This window comes from Cynoglossus semilaevis, chromosome 18, assembly GCF_000523025.1.
Source record: "Cynoglossus semilaevis isolate Cse_v1.0 chromosome 18, Cse_v1.0, whole genome shotgun sequence".
Taxonomy (NCBI): Eukaryota; Metazoa; Chordata; class Actinopteri; order Pleuronectiformes; family Cynoglossidae; genus Cynoglossus; species Cynoglossus semilaevis.
This window is the reverse complement of record NC_024324.1, coordinates 12,305,791-12,320,582: the sequence shown is the minus strand read 5'-3', so window position 1 is coordinate 12,320,582 and position 14,792 is coordinate 12,305,791. Positions and strand designations below refer to the sequence as shown.

At 39.3% G+C, this 14,792-nt stretch overlaps 1 protein-coding gene across 6 annotated transcripts; it reads left to right on the top strand.

Annotated features, from left to right (window-relative positions):
• The first annotated feature begins 461 nt into the window (after nucleotides 1-461).
• On the top strand, nucleotides 462-14,792 carry LOC103394535 (tuftelin-like). 6 transcript variants are annotated; one of them, XM_025064897.1, is made up of 13 exons: nucleotides 462-576; nucleotides 1,009-1,082; nucleotides 9,336-9,404; nucleotides 9,506-9,599; nucleotides 9,704-9,776; nucleotides 9,908-9,970; nucleotides 10,262-10,351; nucleotides 11,026-11,136; nucleotides 11,718-11,941; nucleotides 12,218-12,323; nucleotides 12,593-12,676; nucleotides 12,979-13,073; nucleotides 13,172-14,792. In XM_025064897.1, exons 5-13 carry the CDS (start codon nucleotides 9,744-9,746, stop codon nucleotides 13,242-13,244), a joined length of 879 nt encoding a protein of 292 aa, XP_024920665.1. In that variant the 5' UTR covers nucleotides 462-576; nucleotides 1,009-1,082; nucleotides 9,336-9,404; nucleotides 9,506-9,599; nucleotides 9,704-9,743; the 3' UTR covers nucleotides 13,245-14,792. The 6 variants fall into 6 exon arrangements, with proteins under 6 accessions (XP_024920665.1, XP_024920664.1, XP_024920667.1 ...); XM_025064896.1 differs by having other exon boundaries at nucleotides 9,503-9,599; XM_017041057.2 differs by lacking the exons at nucleotides 462-576; nucleotides 1,009-1,082 and adding an exon at nucleotides 2,562-3,332 and having other exon boundaries at nucleotides 9,503-9,599; nucleotides 13,172-13,284; nucleotides 13,384-14,792.

Sequence of the window (14,792 nt, the reverse complement as noted above, 5' to 3'; positions counted from 1 at the left end):
CTTGTTCTTTGATATTCTAACCGAAAATTTTATCGATTTTTGTAATAATTTCTGACTATATTTTTAAAAAATGCTGTCCTTTTGTTAGGGTAAGTTTAAAAAAAGCTTTGCAACAGGTTATTCTCTAGCAAAACGATCATTTGTTGAATAAAAGAAGAAATAAAACAACATATTCTTTCATATACATTATTTAATAGTTACAGATTAATTGCTCGGTAAAGTGGGGCCGACGGAGGAGGAGGTGCAGGGTTCGATTAGTTTTGCCAAAGAGGAGGGAAAACGGAGATGCGTTCAGGTGTCGTTACTTCACGTCACTCCTCTGCTCTCGGAGCTCCACACATTTTAAAAATAGTTTTAGTCCGATAGTCTGATAGCAGCTAAAACAGACGAAACACGGTCTGTTAATAGGTGTCTTAGTTAAAATAATATATATATCGCTGTTGTAATTGTATTTTGTTTTTTAGTTAAAATAAATATCGCTGTTGTAATTGTATTTTGTTTGTGTGTACGTATGTACGTCGAAGAAGACGATTGGCGCGGTCGGTTGGAATAGAAGAAAAGGACAAGGAAACCATCGTGAGTAATGATTAAACATAGTTTGTGTTTGTTTTTTACTTAAAGGAAAATAAGTTTAACGTTTTAAAGAATCTGTGTCAAATATTAAATCCATACTTTCAGCGTTGTGACACAGCTGCCACAGTGAGTGACTAACGGTTATTTTTACATTCGAACACGTGTGTGGATGTGTACGAGTTTATATTTGTACACGTAAGGCATTGTTAATTAACTTAAAAACATTTAAAAAGGTGTGATATTTTTTTTATTTATTTTTCTGTATGATATGATCATTCTATATAATGTAATACACGTATCTTTAACTTTTTTATTTATATATATTTTAAATCACAACTAGGCTCCAATGCTTTTCCAATAACTCGCATAATGTACTATTTATTCTATAAAACAATACCTAGTAACTAGTTTTGTCATTTCTTTAACCGTTTTCAGGGATCAAGTTAATTTTTCGACAGCGGTGTCGCCCCCTGTTGGTTGTGGTTCACTAAGACTATCTACTGCTACAGGTACGTCTTCATTGTAAATGCCAGATGGTAGATTCAATGTACAGTCTACAAGCCAAAAACCTTCTCTATGTACGTTCAAAAACATGTTCAAAAAATGTCAAAACTATTATGATTATTGTTTTGCATTGAGTGCGATGTTTATCTAAGACAGACACTCAGATAAAAGTGTTGCATTGAGTGTGATGTTTATCTAAGACAGACACAGATCTTACAGCAGTGATTGTTATGAAATAGTCAAAGTCATTGGTTTAAGGTAACGCTTGTCTAAAATCATGTTACAACAGCAGCATGAGCGGCAGCATGAATGAATAAATCTTTTTTTTAATGAATAAATCCTTTTTTTTAATGCTGACAGCTGGCAGGAAGTGAGGTGTACATTGGTGACATGTCCAGACACATAGGTGAAAGGTAGTACAAAAGCCTTCTTTTCTTTTTGACAACAGATTTGAGAAGCTGCAACAAACAATTAAATGAGATCAGGTGGTTTTGTTGAATGTCATCTGGGGTTTGATTCACCAGCGTCTGTATTAGGCTGTAATGTGAAGTCTTTTGATACTTTGATGCCGAGCTCAGACTGTCTGCAGAGCTCAACTTTGTCTTCTATTGTAGAAGTGAAGCTGAGGGCAGTACAGCTGACAACAAAAGACGTCTAAATAAAACTCTGTGTGAGATCTTTGACGTCAATTTCGTCTATTTGAATTTTTGGTTTTTGACAAGAATGAAAACGACAAGGGTTTTCCCTTTATTCATTTTCATTTGTATGTTATGTCTGTTTTTTTACGAAACAACCTTAACCTTGATTTCACTTTATGATGTGAATTTTATCACTGTTTTGAGATGGAAAAGTTCACTTGGTCTTGTTATTATACGTCCGACCTCTTCAACTTCCTTCTCTTTGTTCTGCTCAGACCAGTGTTGTCACAAGGAAAACCTGTGTAAATCCTCACATTCACTCAGGAGTTTCCTCCTGATCTTGACAAATTATCATTGACTGATGATATAAAAAAGACCAGAACGTTACTGTGAAGGATATAATCAACATAGCTAAGCTGGGTCAGATGTGTACAATATCATGACACTGTGACGTTAAAGAGTTAAATGTCATGTTTACAGTAATCACATGTCAGCACGGAGAGTGTCGGAAAGATTGGGGAAAAAAAGGTTTATTTGTTGTCGATATTTGTCATTTCATTTACTCAACTGAGCAGTGGTACACAGTGGTAAATCAATTTAATCAATGAGCTGAAATGAAAAATAATTGTACAGAATTAATGAAATATAATTGAATAATGGCCTCAAAACACATATATAAATACTTTTCTTTGTTCAATGTTATGCATATTTTTTAAATTTGAGTTTTGGTTTGATATTTGCTTTGCTAACATATTTACAAAAATGTTTATCACTTGTTCTGTTATTATTCTATATTTCAACTAATATTTAGAATTTTTCCCACATTTGTAGCAAATTTTTACCCTTTTCAAGGGTTACATTGTTTACCTAAAGTTTTCGAGGAACTGCAGTTTGACATTAGTTGTCGTTCTTCTGATTATTCCGTCCGTCTGTCTTTTCTTTTGTGTCCTTTACACTACAATCACTGTTATATAAAGATGCTTCATTAGCCGCTCTTACATAAGCAGCAGGCACATTCCTCACAGCGCTGCTACCTTCCACTGTCACCGTGTGCCAGATAAATGAGGCCCCTGTTCATTCCACTGGGTTATCTGCTGGTCACACGTCGTCCAGAGTTTGATATCAGTCTCTAAATGTAGACATCAAGGCTGCCTGTGGTGTGACCTGTGGTCAGTGATTTACTTTAGAAGAATGAGTCTGTTACACTGGTCACACAGTCGCCACTGTTCTCCCCCACATTAAAGATTAAAAGTTCATTTATATTTGGAATGACTGAGACTGAGGTGAATATTTGACTGCCAGACTCTGATGGACTGGATTTCTCCATGAACAAACATGGTGTAGTGTAAACAGCCCAGATCTTTCCATTGTGTGTTTGTGTATGTTTGTGTGTGTGTGTGGCCCTGCAGTGTGGCAGATGAAGCTACAGTAACAGCTCAGTGCCCACTGTAGCTGGTGCTGCAGCTCTGACTGTGAGGGAGAAAGGGCTGGGCGTCTGGTGAAGCCTCGCCCAAACATGTAAAGTAAGACAGACGTGGTTTCTCACGCAAACACTTAGTCACTCTGGTACAGACGGTCTGGATCTCAGCTGCATCAACACCAGCCTCTTCTGCGCAGGTAGACGAGAGTGTAATTGTTAACATGTAGAGTTCTGGGTGTCTGTGTGGGTTCGTAGGCTGACATTCACGATGGTACTTTTGGTTTCTGTCCTGTCTTCTTCTGGGTATGAAGTGTTTGTGTTTTGTTTCATTTTTTCGTATGACTTCATGCTGAATCATCTGGTCCGACATTGACTGGTTTGCTGTGGCTTGTCAGAGAATATTTGTGGTCTGTTTTTTTCGTAATGGGTTTCGGTTGATTTCAGAATCACACATTGATTTTGTTGTTGCCACATCACTCTTCAGAGTCCCTTTAATGGACTTTATTTTGTCAAATTTCATTGAAGACATATTTCTCACAGTCTTCTTTTTCTGTAGGGATTGACAGCATATAATTCAATGTGATTTTTGTTTTCTTCACTGGAAACTGAAGACCAGTGAGCATCACTGGAAACACGATTCAGATGTGTTTGTAATGGTGACTCAGTGTAGTGTTCATCTGCAAGGAAAAGATGAGGAAAAGGAGACTTTTCTCATGGTTCCTGATGAGCGTGTTGGTGTTGCTCAGCTATAGAAGTACTTTGTTTTGACTGCGGCTGGAGATGGATGGATTACACACTTGGCTGTGAAGTCTGCTGGTACGAGGGGCAGACCAACAGACTCTCTGCTGTCTTAAAGGACGGGGTGAATGACTGTCTGTGGAGTCTGTGGAGTTGAATCATGGGAAACTTTGTTCCTTTACCTTTCAGTAGAGCAGGTAATTACATCCCCACTGGCTGTGTGTACTCTGAAGGTTGAAGTGACTGTGGCAGCATCAGTTCACCAGCTTTTTCAGCTCGTCCAAAAACATCGTGTGTTTGATGATTCCAGTCTTACAGAGAGATCTCTCTGGATGTTGTGGGCAATAATTCCCAGTAGTTCTTCTCATCAGTCCATCAGTCAAAGGGGAGATAGAAGCCATTCAGTGTGTGAGGAGGCTCTTGTTACACACACACACACACACACACAGAGGTGTGTGTGAATGAGGTCACTGTCCAATCTGGACTCAGTGATGCTCTTCACCACAGACCACTTTACATTGTTCCAGATGGAAGAATGCAGCAGGTCATTTAGTACACGTCTGTACTTCCTACAGCCCCTGACCCTAACTGTACTGCAGTATCAGAAGCTGTAAGCAGGTGTCAGTGTTAAATAAACACTGCGACTGAGCAGCGCTGCTCTGTGTTCTGATCCTATGACAGGACCAGACAGAAACCAGACTCCCACCCCTGGGCTCGTTGCTGTACTAAATATGTGACGAGTAGAAAAGATAAACACTTTTGTTTACTTGCATGACTGTCACTGGCTTATTTTTGCAGTTCTTTATTATATAACAACATAACAAGTCACTTGTTCTGTGACAACTGCTCCGACCATACGTAGGTAATGTTTAATAAAAACATTCCTTGGAACCTTTTTTGTTTGCACATGACACTGACTCATGAGAATTTTGTTTATTCTGGCGTTTGATGTGGAGAACACACAGCACCTGCGAGAAAATACTTAGCACGCAAATGAATAAAACACTAAAATCTTTGACAGTCAGACAAAGATTACTCAGTGTAGTCCTAGAGTGTCTCTTTTAATAGATTGTTTAAAAAATATTCTGGTTCTGGATAAATGATGTTATATTCTGTCTAATTGTCAGCATAGCTTTACTTTAGAGGGAAATATTGTAGAATTATTGGTCAATTTATTTTAGCCATACTTATATCTACATTTAGGCTCATATTTAGTTACTGTTGTGCTATTATTTATAAGAATTTCTGGTGTATTACTTGTTATTTGTTTTTTGGGGGGGGTTGTTGGTTTGTTATCTTGACTTGGCTAACCTTTAGAACAACTACTCAGGTCAGGGTTATCTTCTAGATAATATTTACCTGGGTTTGGTGTCTATTTCTTCCACCGTTTTGTCAACTTTCTCTTTGATTGCACAACACTTACCTGGTGCTAAATAAATTTGTTTAATTGAATGACCTACGTGACAAAGATGAGGACAGTTTGTGTTAGGATTTCATTGAATATAAACCTTGTTCATTGGTTATTGCTCTGACTAGTAGGTGCTGGTGGAGTCACGTCATTTGTTCTACTAAAAGTTGGCTCTGTCCTCTGTTATGAAAGCTTTGGTGTTTAATTAGGAATTAACGTCATGTTTGTCCTTTGATCTGGTTCACTGATAAGTCACTCATTAAAAATGGATGAATTCCTTCAAGGCATTTAGATATCAATCAATAGATGCCTCACATTTTATAAATGAAGTTGATTTATTACTGCTGCTTATCACAAAAACCATTAGATTAATTAAAACCTGCGGATTCTACTGGGTTTTGGTTGTGAACTCTGTTTGTTCCTGAAGCTGTAGAGACGAGAATGTCATAAGTTTTGACCAGTTTTCTTTTTCCAACATTGGAGGGAGAAATGATCCAGTGAATACTTTCAACATGTAAAAGCCGATACTTTAATGTACGTATAAACAACAGGAAAGTATATGTTAGCACTTGTCTGTGCAGATGGATTTACAGTAAAGAACAGGATGAAGTTACTCTGCTTCACTGATATCTGTTTACTTTACGTAAGTCATGTGACCCTAAATGAGTTCTGTACCAAAGCTTTACGTAAGCGCAAATTACATTTTTTTCCCCCAAATCTGAATTTTGTACCATAGTGCGAACAGCACAAATTTTCTTTTTTAAATTGACCCAGTTTTTATTCATGTGACCCTAAATGAGTTCTGTACCACCATAGTGCGAACAGCACAAATTTTCTTTTTTAAATTGACCCAGTTTTTATTCATGTGACCCTAAATGAGTTCTGTACCCCAGGTTTTTACAGGGACCTTCATGTTTAAACTCACCTTGGTACAAGTGAAGGTACAAGCGGTTTGGCTTATGATGACACATGATAATCACATTTCATGGCATTGGCTGGTGATCAGTCTTCCTTTGTTCCATAACCATTTGTTGAGTTGTTTTTTTCCTCAGATTATTTGCTCCTGTTGTTGCCGAGTGGTGGTTTTTCTGAAGTTAGCGCCAACCTGATGTTTGCAGCATCTATCAGAAATATTACCTTTACATTCGACCACATTTTGAATTCCCATGTGTTAATAATTGTGTCAAATAGTTTTCCAAAAAAGGAGATAGGCCCTTAAAGGCATTTGGCAGAGAACAGACTTGGCCGACGTTCATCTGTCAAAACATTCATATACTTGTTTACAGTTGATGGTATTTTTAAATGACTGCAGATTGGTGGTCTGGAGTCAGTCTGACCTTTTCAAAGCTCTGCAGCAGAGTCGCATTCAAACCTTTGAAAAGGAGGACAGAAAAATGGCATGTGTTAAGGTGGAGAACATTGTGTCTTTGTGTTGAGTGTGCACCACCCAGGGCGTGTCTGTACCACGGCCTACAAAAAAAGGGAGCAACTGCAGACCTGGATCTGACACTCCCTCAGACCACAGAGTGAGATCCAGGCCTCAGTGTCTCTGCCTCAGCTCTGATGGTTTCAGGACAGTGTAATTATACTGACAGAGCGTCATAGAGTCAGGACGGAGGATCCTTTTCTGTCTTTGACTTTTGGAGCAGAGAAACTGCCTTCGTACGGCGTTCCCTCTCAGTAGATGAACACTTTTGTACTTTTCTGGGTATGAGTTATAGTTGGCATGTTCACATACATGTTAGAACAGTTTGAATCCATTAACATGTACATGTGTTTTCTGACAGACACACACATCAGAGTGTGTACTTTGCATTGACTCACTGTCAGAAATGGTTTCAGGCGTTGGGAAGAACACGTGGTTCCACATGTTCCTGAAGAAATTCATTAACTTTAATGAAGTCCTCAGTCCTAATCTTAATTTCAAATATTCTTTGAAATTAAAATGTTGCCTTTGGGGGGACCAGGCTTTTCACCCCAATAGCTGAGAAATTCAAAATAGTTTTGCCCAATAGCTGAGAAATTCAAAATAGTTTTAAAGAAAGTTGGTAAAGATTTCCAGATTAAAAATGTAGGTTCCCAAATAATAGTTGTTTATAGCACACCCTGCAGGTTACTTCTACTAAAATCATTTCCAACTCAAATGTGTGGGTTGACTAATTACCATCAAACCCACAAACTAATCCTACATTTAATGACTACAGTAGCTGTGAGACACACACTCCAGCAGTGTCTCTGTGTCATGTAAATGTGGTTATAATTATTTAAGTTATGTTTGTTTATGTTGTATTTTTTGCCCTCAGCCAAAACGTGGTATAAACACATCCATCACTGTGAGTGCTGACGTTACCATCAGGGCACCATCTTCACACCTCACACTGACAACAGACTGTGGTATGAAGAGAATGTGTCATGACTTATTACACTGTAACCACCAGTGTCTTTCTCACACAGAGCAATTAAAGGCATATGAACTGACGTTAATCATTTTTCAGGTGAACACGTGCTGTGGGAACAACAGGGTGTGACTAAATTACTTAGAAAGAAAATGATTTTGCATTTCACTGGCTGACGTTTAAGTGTGGGAGGTGAAGCAAGGTGTGTGAGCCAAACACATCTTTAACTGATTTTCTTGTGGCCGCCGCCCACACAGCATAGAGTCCCCCTCAAATACTGAGCGATAATAAAAATGATTGTTTTTGTGTTGAAGAGCTAAGGCATGTTGACACAGATGTACTGCACCTTCAGGGGAAGTGGTGCATACATACATACACGACGGCCTATAGTGATGACTGGTGGATTAAGTGTATTTGAGGTTGGTGAGATAAAAATACACTGTTACATAACTCACCTGTACATGTTGCATTTAGCATGGATTTGTGAAATGATGTGTTTTCTTTACCCACTCAGAGAAAAGTCAACATCAGTGGTTTGTATTGTATATGTATTTCCATTCTGGGTGTGTCACAGTAGTCCACAGTGTTTTCTTTATGGAGATTACCTCTGACTGTGATGTCAAACTGACAGTGGGTTCAGGTGAGTCCACAGACATTTTTCAGTATTTAGATTTTGTTGTTGTTGTGGCGTTACGTGTGCGTTGATGTGTTCAGTTTACAGTTGTAGTCCAAAATGGTTGTCCTAGTCATTTACACGGAGCCACAACATTCTTCTTCCCTTCAGAGGTCACCACAGCGAATCATCTGCCTCCATCTCATCCTGTTCACTGCCTCCTCTGCTGTTACCCCCTGTCACCACATCCTTGAACCTTCTTCTCCTCATCCTCCAGGCAGTATCTCTTCTCAACACACGTCCAAACCATCTCAACCCACATTCCACACGGCAAAAGCAGCCACGGGCCAAATGGTCTTCCTGAGAATAGGCATGTCCAAACTCTGGACTCTACCTGGAGAAAATTGCCCTTTATTTTACCCCTGGCTTAAATGTGAATTATTTAGGACCTTTCGTGACCATGAAACTGAACTGAACTGATCAAAGAGTGAAATACTGTCATAAATCTCACTGTGACACATTAGCTGCTGTTTAATATCGTATCTGACCAAATCGTACTGTACCGTACTGTACTGTGTTGAACATATGTTGTTAACTAAGCGTGTTAATGTAGATATTGAATTGGTGGTGGTGTTGTTTCCAGGGTGAGGAAGTTGGATTAAGAGTTAGTCAGAAGTCACGAGTGTCTGCAGTGTTGGTATGTTTGGTCTTCACTGGAATGGACTGGTTTGTTTTCTGTGACATTTGATTATAATCACCAGATGTTGTTCCCCGTGAGGTTTCTGTGGAAATTCTTTTTCATTCTGTGGTAGTTGCCAGGCTGCAACAAGTAAGTGAGGCATCCACAGAGGAACCTCAGTGTGGAAAAAAAAAAAAAGAAAAAAAAAAGAAGAAGTTGCCCTCATGGTCTTTCCCTGCTCCACCCTCCTTTTCATTGGTGACTTCAATTGAGTTTTTCTTTGTCTTCATTGGTGGCTTGTCTCCTAATCCTCCTTCTGTTCTATTGAGTCATCGGCTTCTCTTATCCTCTCATCTTTCATTCTAGCTCCAGTGCAGGCAGCGTAGAGTCACTCTGGCAGCATCAGGATTTAGACCTCAGAGGATAAACAACAAGGTACAAAACAAAGAGGAAAACTATTTCTATCACTTTGTTTCTTGAAATGAACAAAAACAGTTCAAACTGGGAGATTAACTGAATGTTTCTGCTGAAAGAAGGAGAGCAGCATAGCAGCCACGCTGACACAAAAACCAGAAGAGCAGGAAGAAACGGCTGACACCATCAGGCCGACGCTGGAAAAGAGTCATTAAGGTAATGGAGTTTTTTTTTTTTTCCTGCAGCTGTCTGTGTGGATGTTGTTTGTATCCAGTCAGTCCTCTGTGCTTATTGAAACTATTTTTGTTATGATGACCCAGGTTTACCTCAAACCCTGTCCAGAGAGAACACAGTGTCAGGATGCTGACGGACGAGGTCCCACAGATCCAGGAGGTAAATATGTGACTGAACAGCTTCAACTCTGGCAACAGCATTTGTTAATGTGTTAGGATTCAGTGTCAGGCTGTGAAGTGCTCATAGATAGTGTTGTTGTTTTTTAATACATGATGTGTTGTTGTCCTCAGGTCAGGTACTGTCTGAAGACTCTGAGAGAGCAGATGGCAGCCAGACAGAATAGTAACAACAAGGTACAAATCCTCAGAGTCAATGCTGTGTTATTGTGATCACTGTGTTTGGTATTATGATGAAGAAACCAAGTCCTTAAATATTTTAAGCTTTTTTTCTAACAGTAGAACTCACTAAATATAGCTATATTATATAATTGAATTAAAGCTTAGTCAAAGACACAACTCCACAAACATGGGCTAAAAATACGACTTTAACCAAGTAACAGCTGAAAGTTAGTTTGTTTTCTCATGTGCGATATAAGTGCAAACGCATTGTTAACTGCACTAACCTTTGGCTGCTTTCTTCTTCAGTATCCAGCCAATGGCTTCAGAGTCAACATAACCAGCAACCAACCAGCTTCCTCCAATGGCAACTCTGTTTTCTCTGAGTCAAACGCTGATGTAAGCAAATCACAATTCCACCTAGTTTAACCATGACTGAAGTCCCTTCATCAGTTTTAAAACAAAGAGGAAAACAATTTCATTAATTCAGAAAAACTCCAATGACACTGGTGTTCTGTACAGTTATATTGTTTCATCAAGAGCAGGGCTTTTTGAAGCCTACATTTCACCAACTCACATAGAAACACACACATGCAAACAGTATCATGTGTCCCATGTACTGTTGTAGTCTGACCACAGCATCTCCTGTAACATTACACCATTATCCTCTAGGGAGAAAGCCAGAATAGGAGGTACGGGTTTGCTTGGTGTTCTTCTCTTCATACACACAGATCTGCTGTTCTGTCACATGTGGGCAAACTAGTATCAGGTTACGCTGTTGTCTTCTTGGAAATAATCTCAGACATGTATCATTTGTCTGGGAGGCAAAAGTGCTTTAACACTTAAAACCAGAGCCCAGAGGTCAAAGGTTATCTCTGCTCAGTTTAACAAGACGTTCCTCTGCAGACCTTTAATGCTTTTGTTGGCTCAGACTTGACCAAACTGTCTTTGTGAACACGCAGCTAATGGTCCTGTTTGCCTCTTAGCTCTTAGCTTGCCCTTTAGCGTTCATGTGTGGTTTTCCAAATGAAGACTGATTGAGCATGTTGACGTCCGTGTACCCTCCCTCTCAGGTTGCGGATAATCGAGAGGAGACGGTTAAGCTGAGGGAGCTGACCAAGCGTCTGTACGCTCAGCTGAAGGAGATGGAGAAGAGGCACCAGGAGGAGAGAGAGAGGCTGCAGGTCTGACTCAGTAGACGAGCAACATGAGACCATTTCCTGCAGATATGAGTCATTGACCTCTGCTGCTGCTGCTCATCACTTCCTTTAATCATCTCCATTATGTCTGGGTCTCATCTCTACATTTCATCTTTCCATCCTCCTCTGTCTCAGTCTGTACTTGGCACCAGATTAATCTGTCACATCAGACACAGGCTGGAAGATTTCAGGTTGTATCATGGACTCATCTGTTGTTGGTTGTTAAAACAAACAACAGAGAGCATGAGAATATCATATTGATAGTTACAGAAGTACAACAGTAATAAAACAAGAAACAATACCGTAAACCTAAAAATAACTTTGGGAACAGTGAGGTTCAGGTTTTTAGTTTTATTAGATAGAAGTAGATATTAGATTAGATGTTTTGCTAGACCTCACTGACTCTGGTCTAATCTTGGCTAACTTTAATGTTGACCAAAGAGACAAGAATATGTTCTAGTGTTCCAAGAACTGTCACAGATCCAGCCCAAACCTATGAAAACATGTTGATGACCCAGACTTTTACTTTATGTCTGTCGTAACTAAAACAGCTCTGTCACTTCCAGAAGGAAAACGACGAGTATCACACTCGTCTGGTGGAGCAGTCGGAGCGGCTGCAGCGAGCAGAGGATCAGTCGGAGGAGAAGTGTCTGCAGGTGGAGGAGCTGCAAAGGCTGCTGGGTGGCATGGAGCTCGAGAGCAGTGTCCTCAGAGACAAGATGGCCGAAGGAGAAGCAGAGCTGCTGCAGCTGAGGGCAAACAGGGAGGGAGGAGAGGAGAAAGAACAAAGGTGAAATTTGGCTGAAAAAAAGTACTGTTAATAAAACAGTACTTTTTATAACTTGTATCTCCCAACAGATAAAAATACAGTCATTTCCACCCACCTCTCATCTTATCTCTGATGATAGATTAACAAAGGGCGTAACTGGTGAAAACCCACATTTTCCAAGTAAAAGATAAACTCTTCTTCTAGACCAACAGTAGTTTCATAGGTGTAATGGATTTAACCGTCACAGTTGATGATTCTGTGGAGTTTCTATCTTCATTAAAATGTTGTTGTTTGAAGGTGTGAGAAGTTGGAGAAGGAGGTGGCCTCCCTGAAGGAGAAGATCCATCACCTTGACGACATGTTAAAGAGCCAGCAGAGGAAAGTCCGCCACATGATCGAACAGGTATCTGTGCTGATGGTACACACACACACACACACACACCATGCTGAACAGATCTCCATTGCTCAGAAACACACAGGATGCTTTTGAAGTGCAAATGACATCCGTAGGTACTGGACACATGAGTGTATTGATTTGAGGAAGTACTGTAGAATTGTGGTGAAAAGAAAATACCTGCGTCAGGAATAAGTGATAGCGTGTCAGGACCTGTGTTTGTTCTGTGTCAAACGTTGTCCACAGCTTGTGTTTTCGTCTTTTGTTTGTTGTCACAGCTGCAGAATTCCAGGACCGTCATCCAGGAGAGGGATCGTGTCATTGGAGACCTGGAGGAGAAGGTGGCCTTTCTGGAAGCAGAGGTCAGAAACCATTATGTACTGTCTCCTGCCCTTCTCATCTCCACTGTCACCTGCTAAATGTCGACAGTTGGACTTTCTTAACATTTACATTTGTTTACTGTACTGCAGTACTGTATTTACTGTAGTTGTTACAACTTGCTGACTTTGGTGAAGTCTTTTATATAATCTTTTATTAGCACTTGTCTTGTGCTTTTGATTTAACAAACAGCTGTTAGAAACAGAGTTTTAGCATATTCGATAGCATTAAGCTATCAGCACATAACAGTTTTGACTGGCTCCATTGTTCCATTTTCTCTTTGTAGAACAAGGAGATGCACGACCACATGGAATACTTCCTGTCTGGGCAGAATCCTCCACCTGTGACATCCACTGGGAACAAGCCAGAGATCGTTTACAGGTGACAAACCTTTTCCTATGATCATCTGTAATGATACCACATCTTTATATTAATCATATAAATGAATAACTTCATGATTTTTGCCCTCTGGTGTGTAGTAAACAACTCATGCCAACATCACCAACCAACAAGGCCCTGCCATTTATCAAGGTCATCGAGATCAAGTCCTGAATGTGGTGCCAACCGTTGAATTGATCAATAATGAAAAGATGTAAATATACATATATATATATAATCCCCTTTCTCTCTGTAAAAATGTGCAGGTATTTAAGTGGGCTTGTGTTAATAAGACTCATTATTTTGCCAACAGTTTATATTCAGTGTCAAACAGGATCTAATCAGGTGAAGGAACAGAGACGTCAAATCAGGAGGCGGAGAAAATTACTGATAAAACCATGACACTCATTTACTCCACATTAATATAGAGTATGTTGTTGTTCTTATCTCATAGTCACAGGTTCCCACATCCCATAATGGCTCTGTAATCTACAGGTGGTTCTAACAGCACAGCATGAACGGGTCAGCACTGGAGTTAGGAGTTATTATTGTTAAAGTCTCTGGTCCACGTGCATGTTCTGTACAGCTCCTTTGACCACAGTGTTCAGGGTTGAGGGTCAAATTCCTAGTGGCTTTGCAACATGTTGCCAATGAGCAGACGAGCCGTTTTCTGTGATTTACAGCAGTGGGTTTTAGTCCTGAGTTTCTCTGTGGGTTTTATGTTTTACCGAGAAGTTACGACAGTGAATTGAACAAATGGATTTTGGTTGCTCTTGTGAAATTCATGAAAATGTATATAGAAAATGTGTAAATATAATTGAAATGCAGCCTCAACCCATAACAGAGCCTGCAGCCATGTTCTGACTGAAATCCATGTATATTTAAACATTTCTTATACAAGTTTGGCTAACAGTAAATGGATAGATCCAATTTCCATATGAACATCAAACTGCTTAACTATTTCATCTCTGTAGAACTGGCTATGATTTAGGAATTTTTATTAATTGAGGTAAGTGTATGGCTTGAGGTTCAGTAGACTCTGCCAACAGACATTACACTACAGGATTAGGTCATAGTGAGGGACAAACAAATGATTAAAGATCAACTTTGTGACTGGGGAACTATTCCTGAAGACGCTGTTACATTTTTCATTGGATGCATTTGAATTGACTTTTATTTACCTAAAAAACGTATTAAAACAAAGGTGTGTGTAGAATCGTGGTTAGATTATTTTAATATGTATCTTTGTTGTCTGTGCAGTTTCTAACACCAAAAATATTATTTGTTAACTGACGCCTTGACAGTTGATATGGATGCTGTTGATTTTTTACCCTCTTCAGTAGAGAATGACATTTCTGTAAATCAACTCACTCTTACACTGTGAACCTTGTGGAAAAGCAAACCTGTAGTTCAGACCGTATGTTTTGTAGATGTAGTTGTTGTCAATGTTTATTTAAATAAATAAGACGTCTGGTTTATCCGGTTCTGTCTGAGCTGATATAGTGCCGCCACCTAGTGGGTATATTGAGAACACTATGGAGTGTGGTGGTAGAATTATTTTTTATTCACAAATCACAAACTGCACAGCTTCACATAAATATAAAAATCAAAAAGTATCAATAAAATAAATTAGAATTGTTCATACAAATATCTTACATATCTACAAACACAGATCAAAACAAAAGACGAGGATATGTATTTACAATTGAAAAAAGGAAGAGA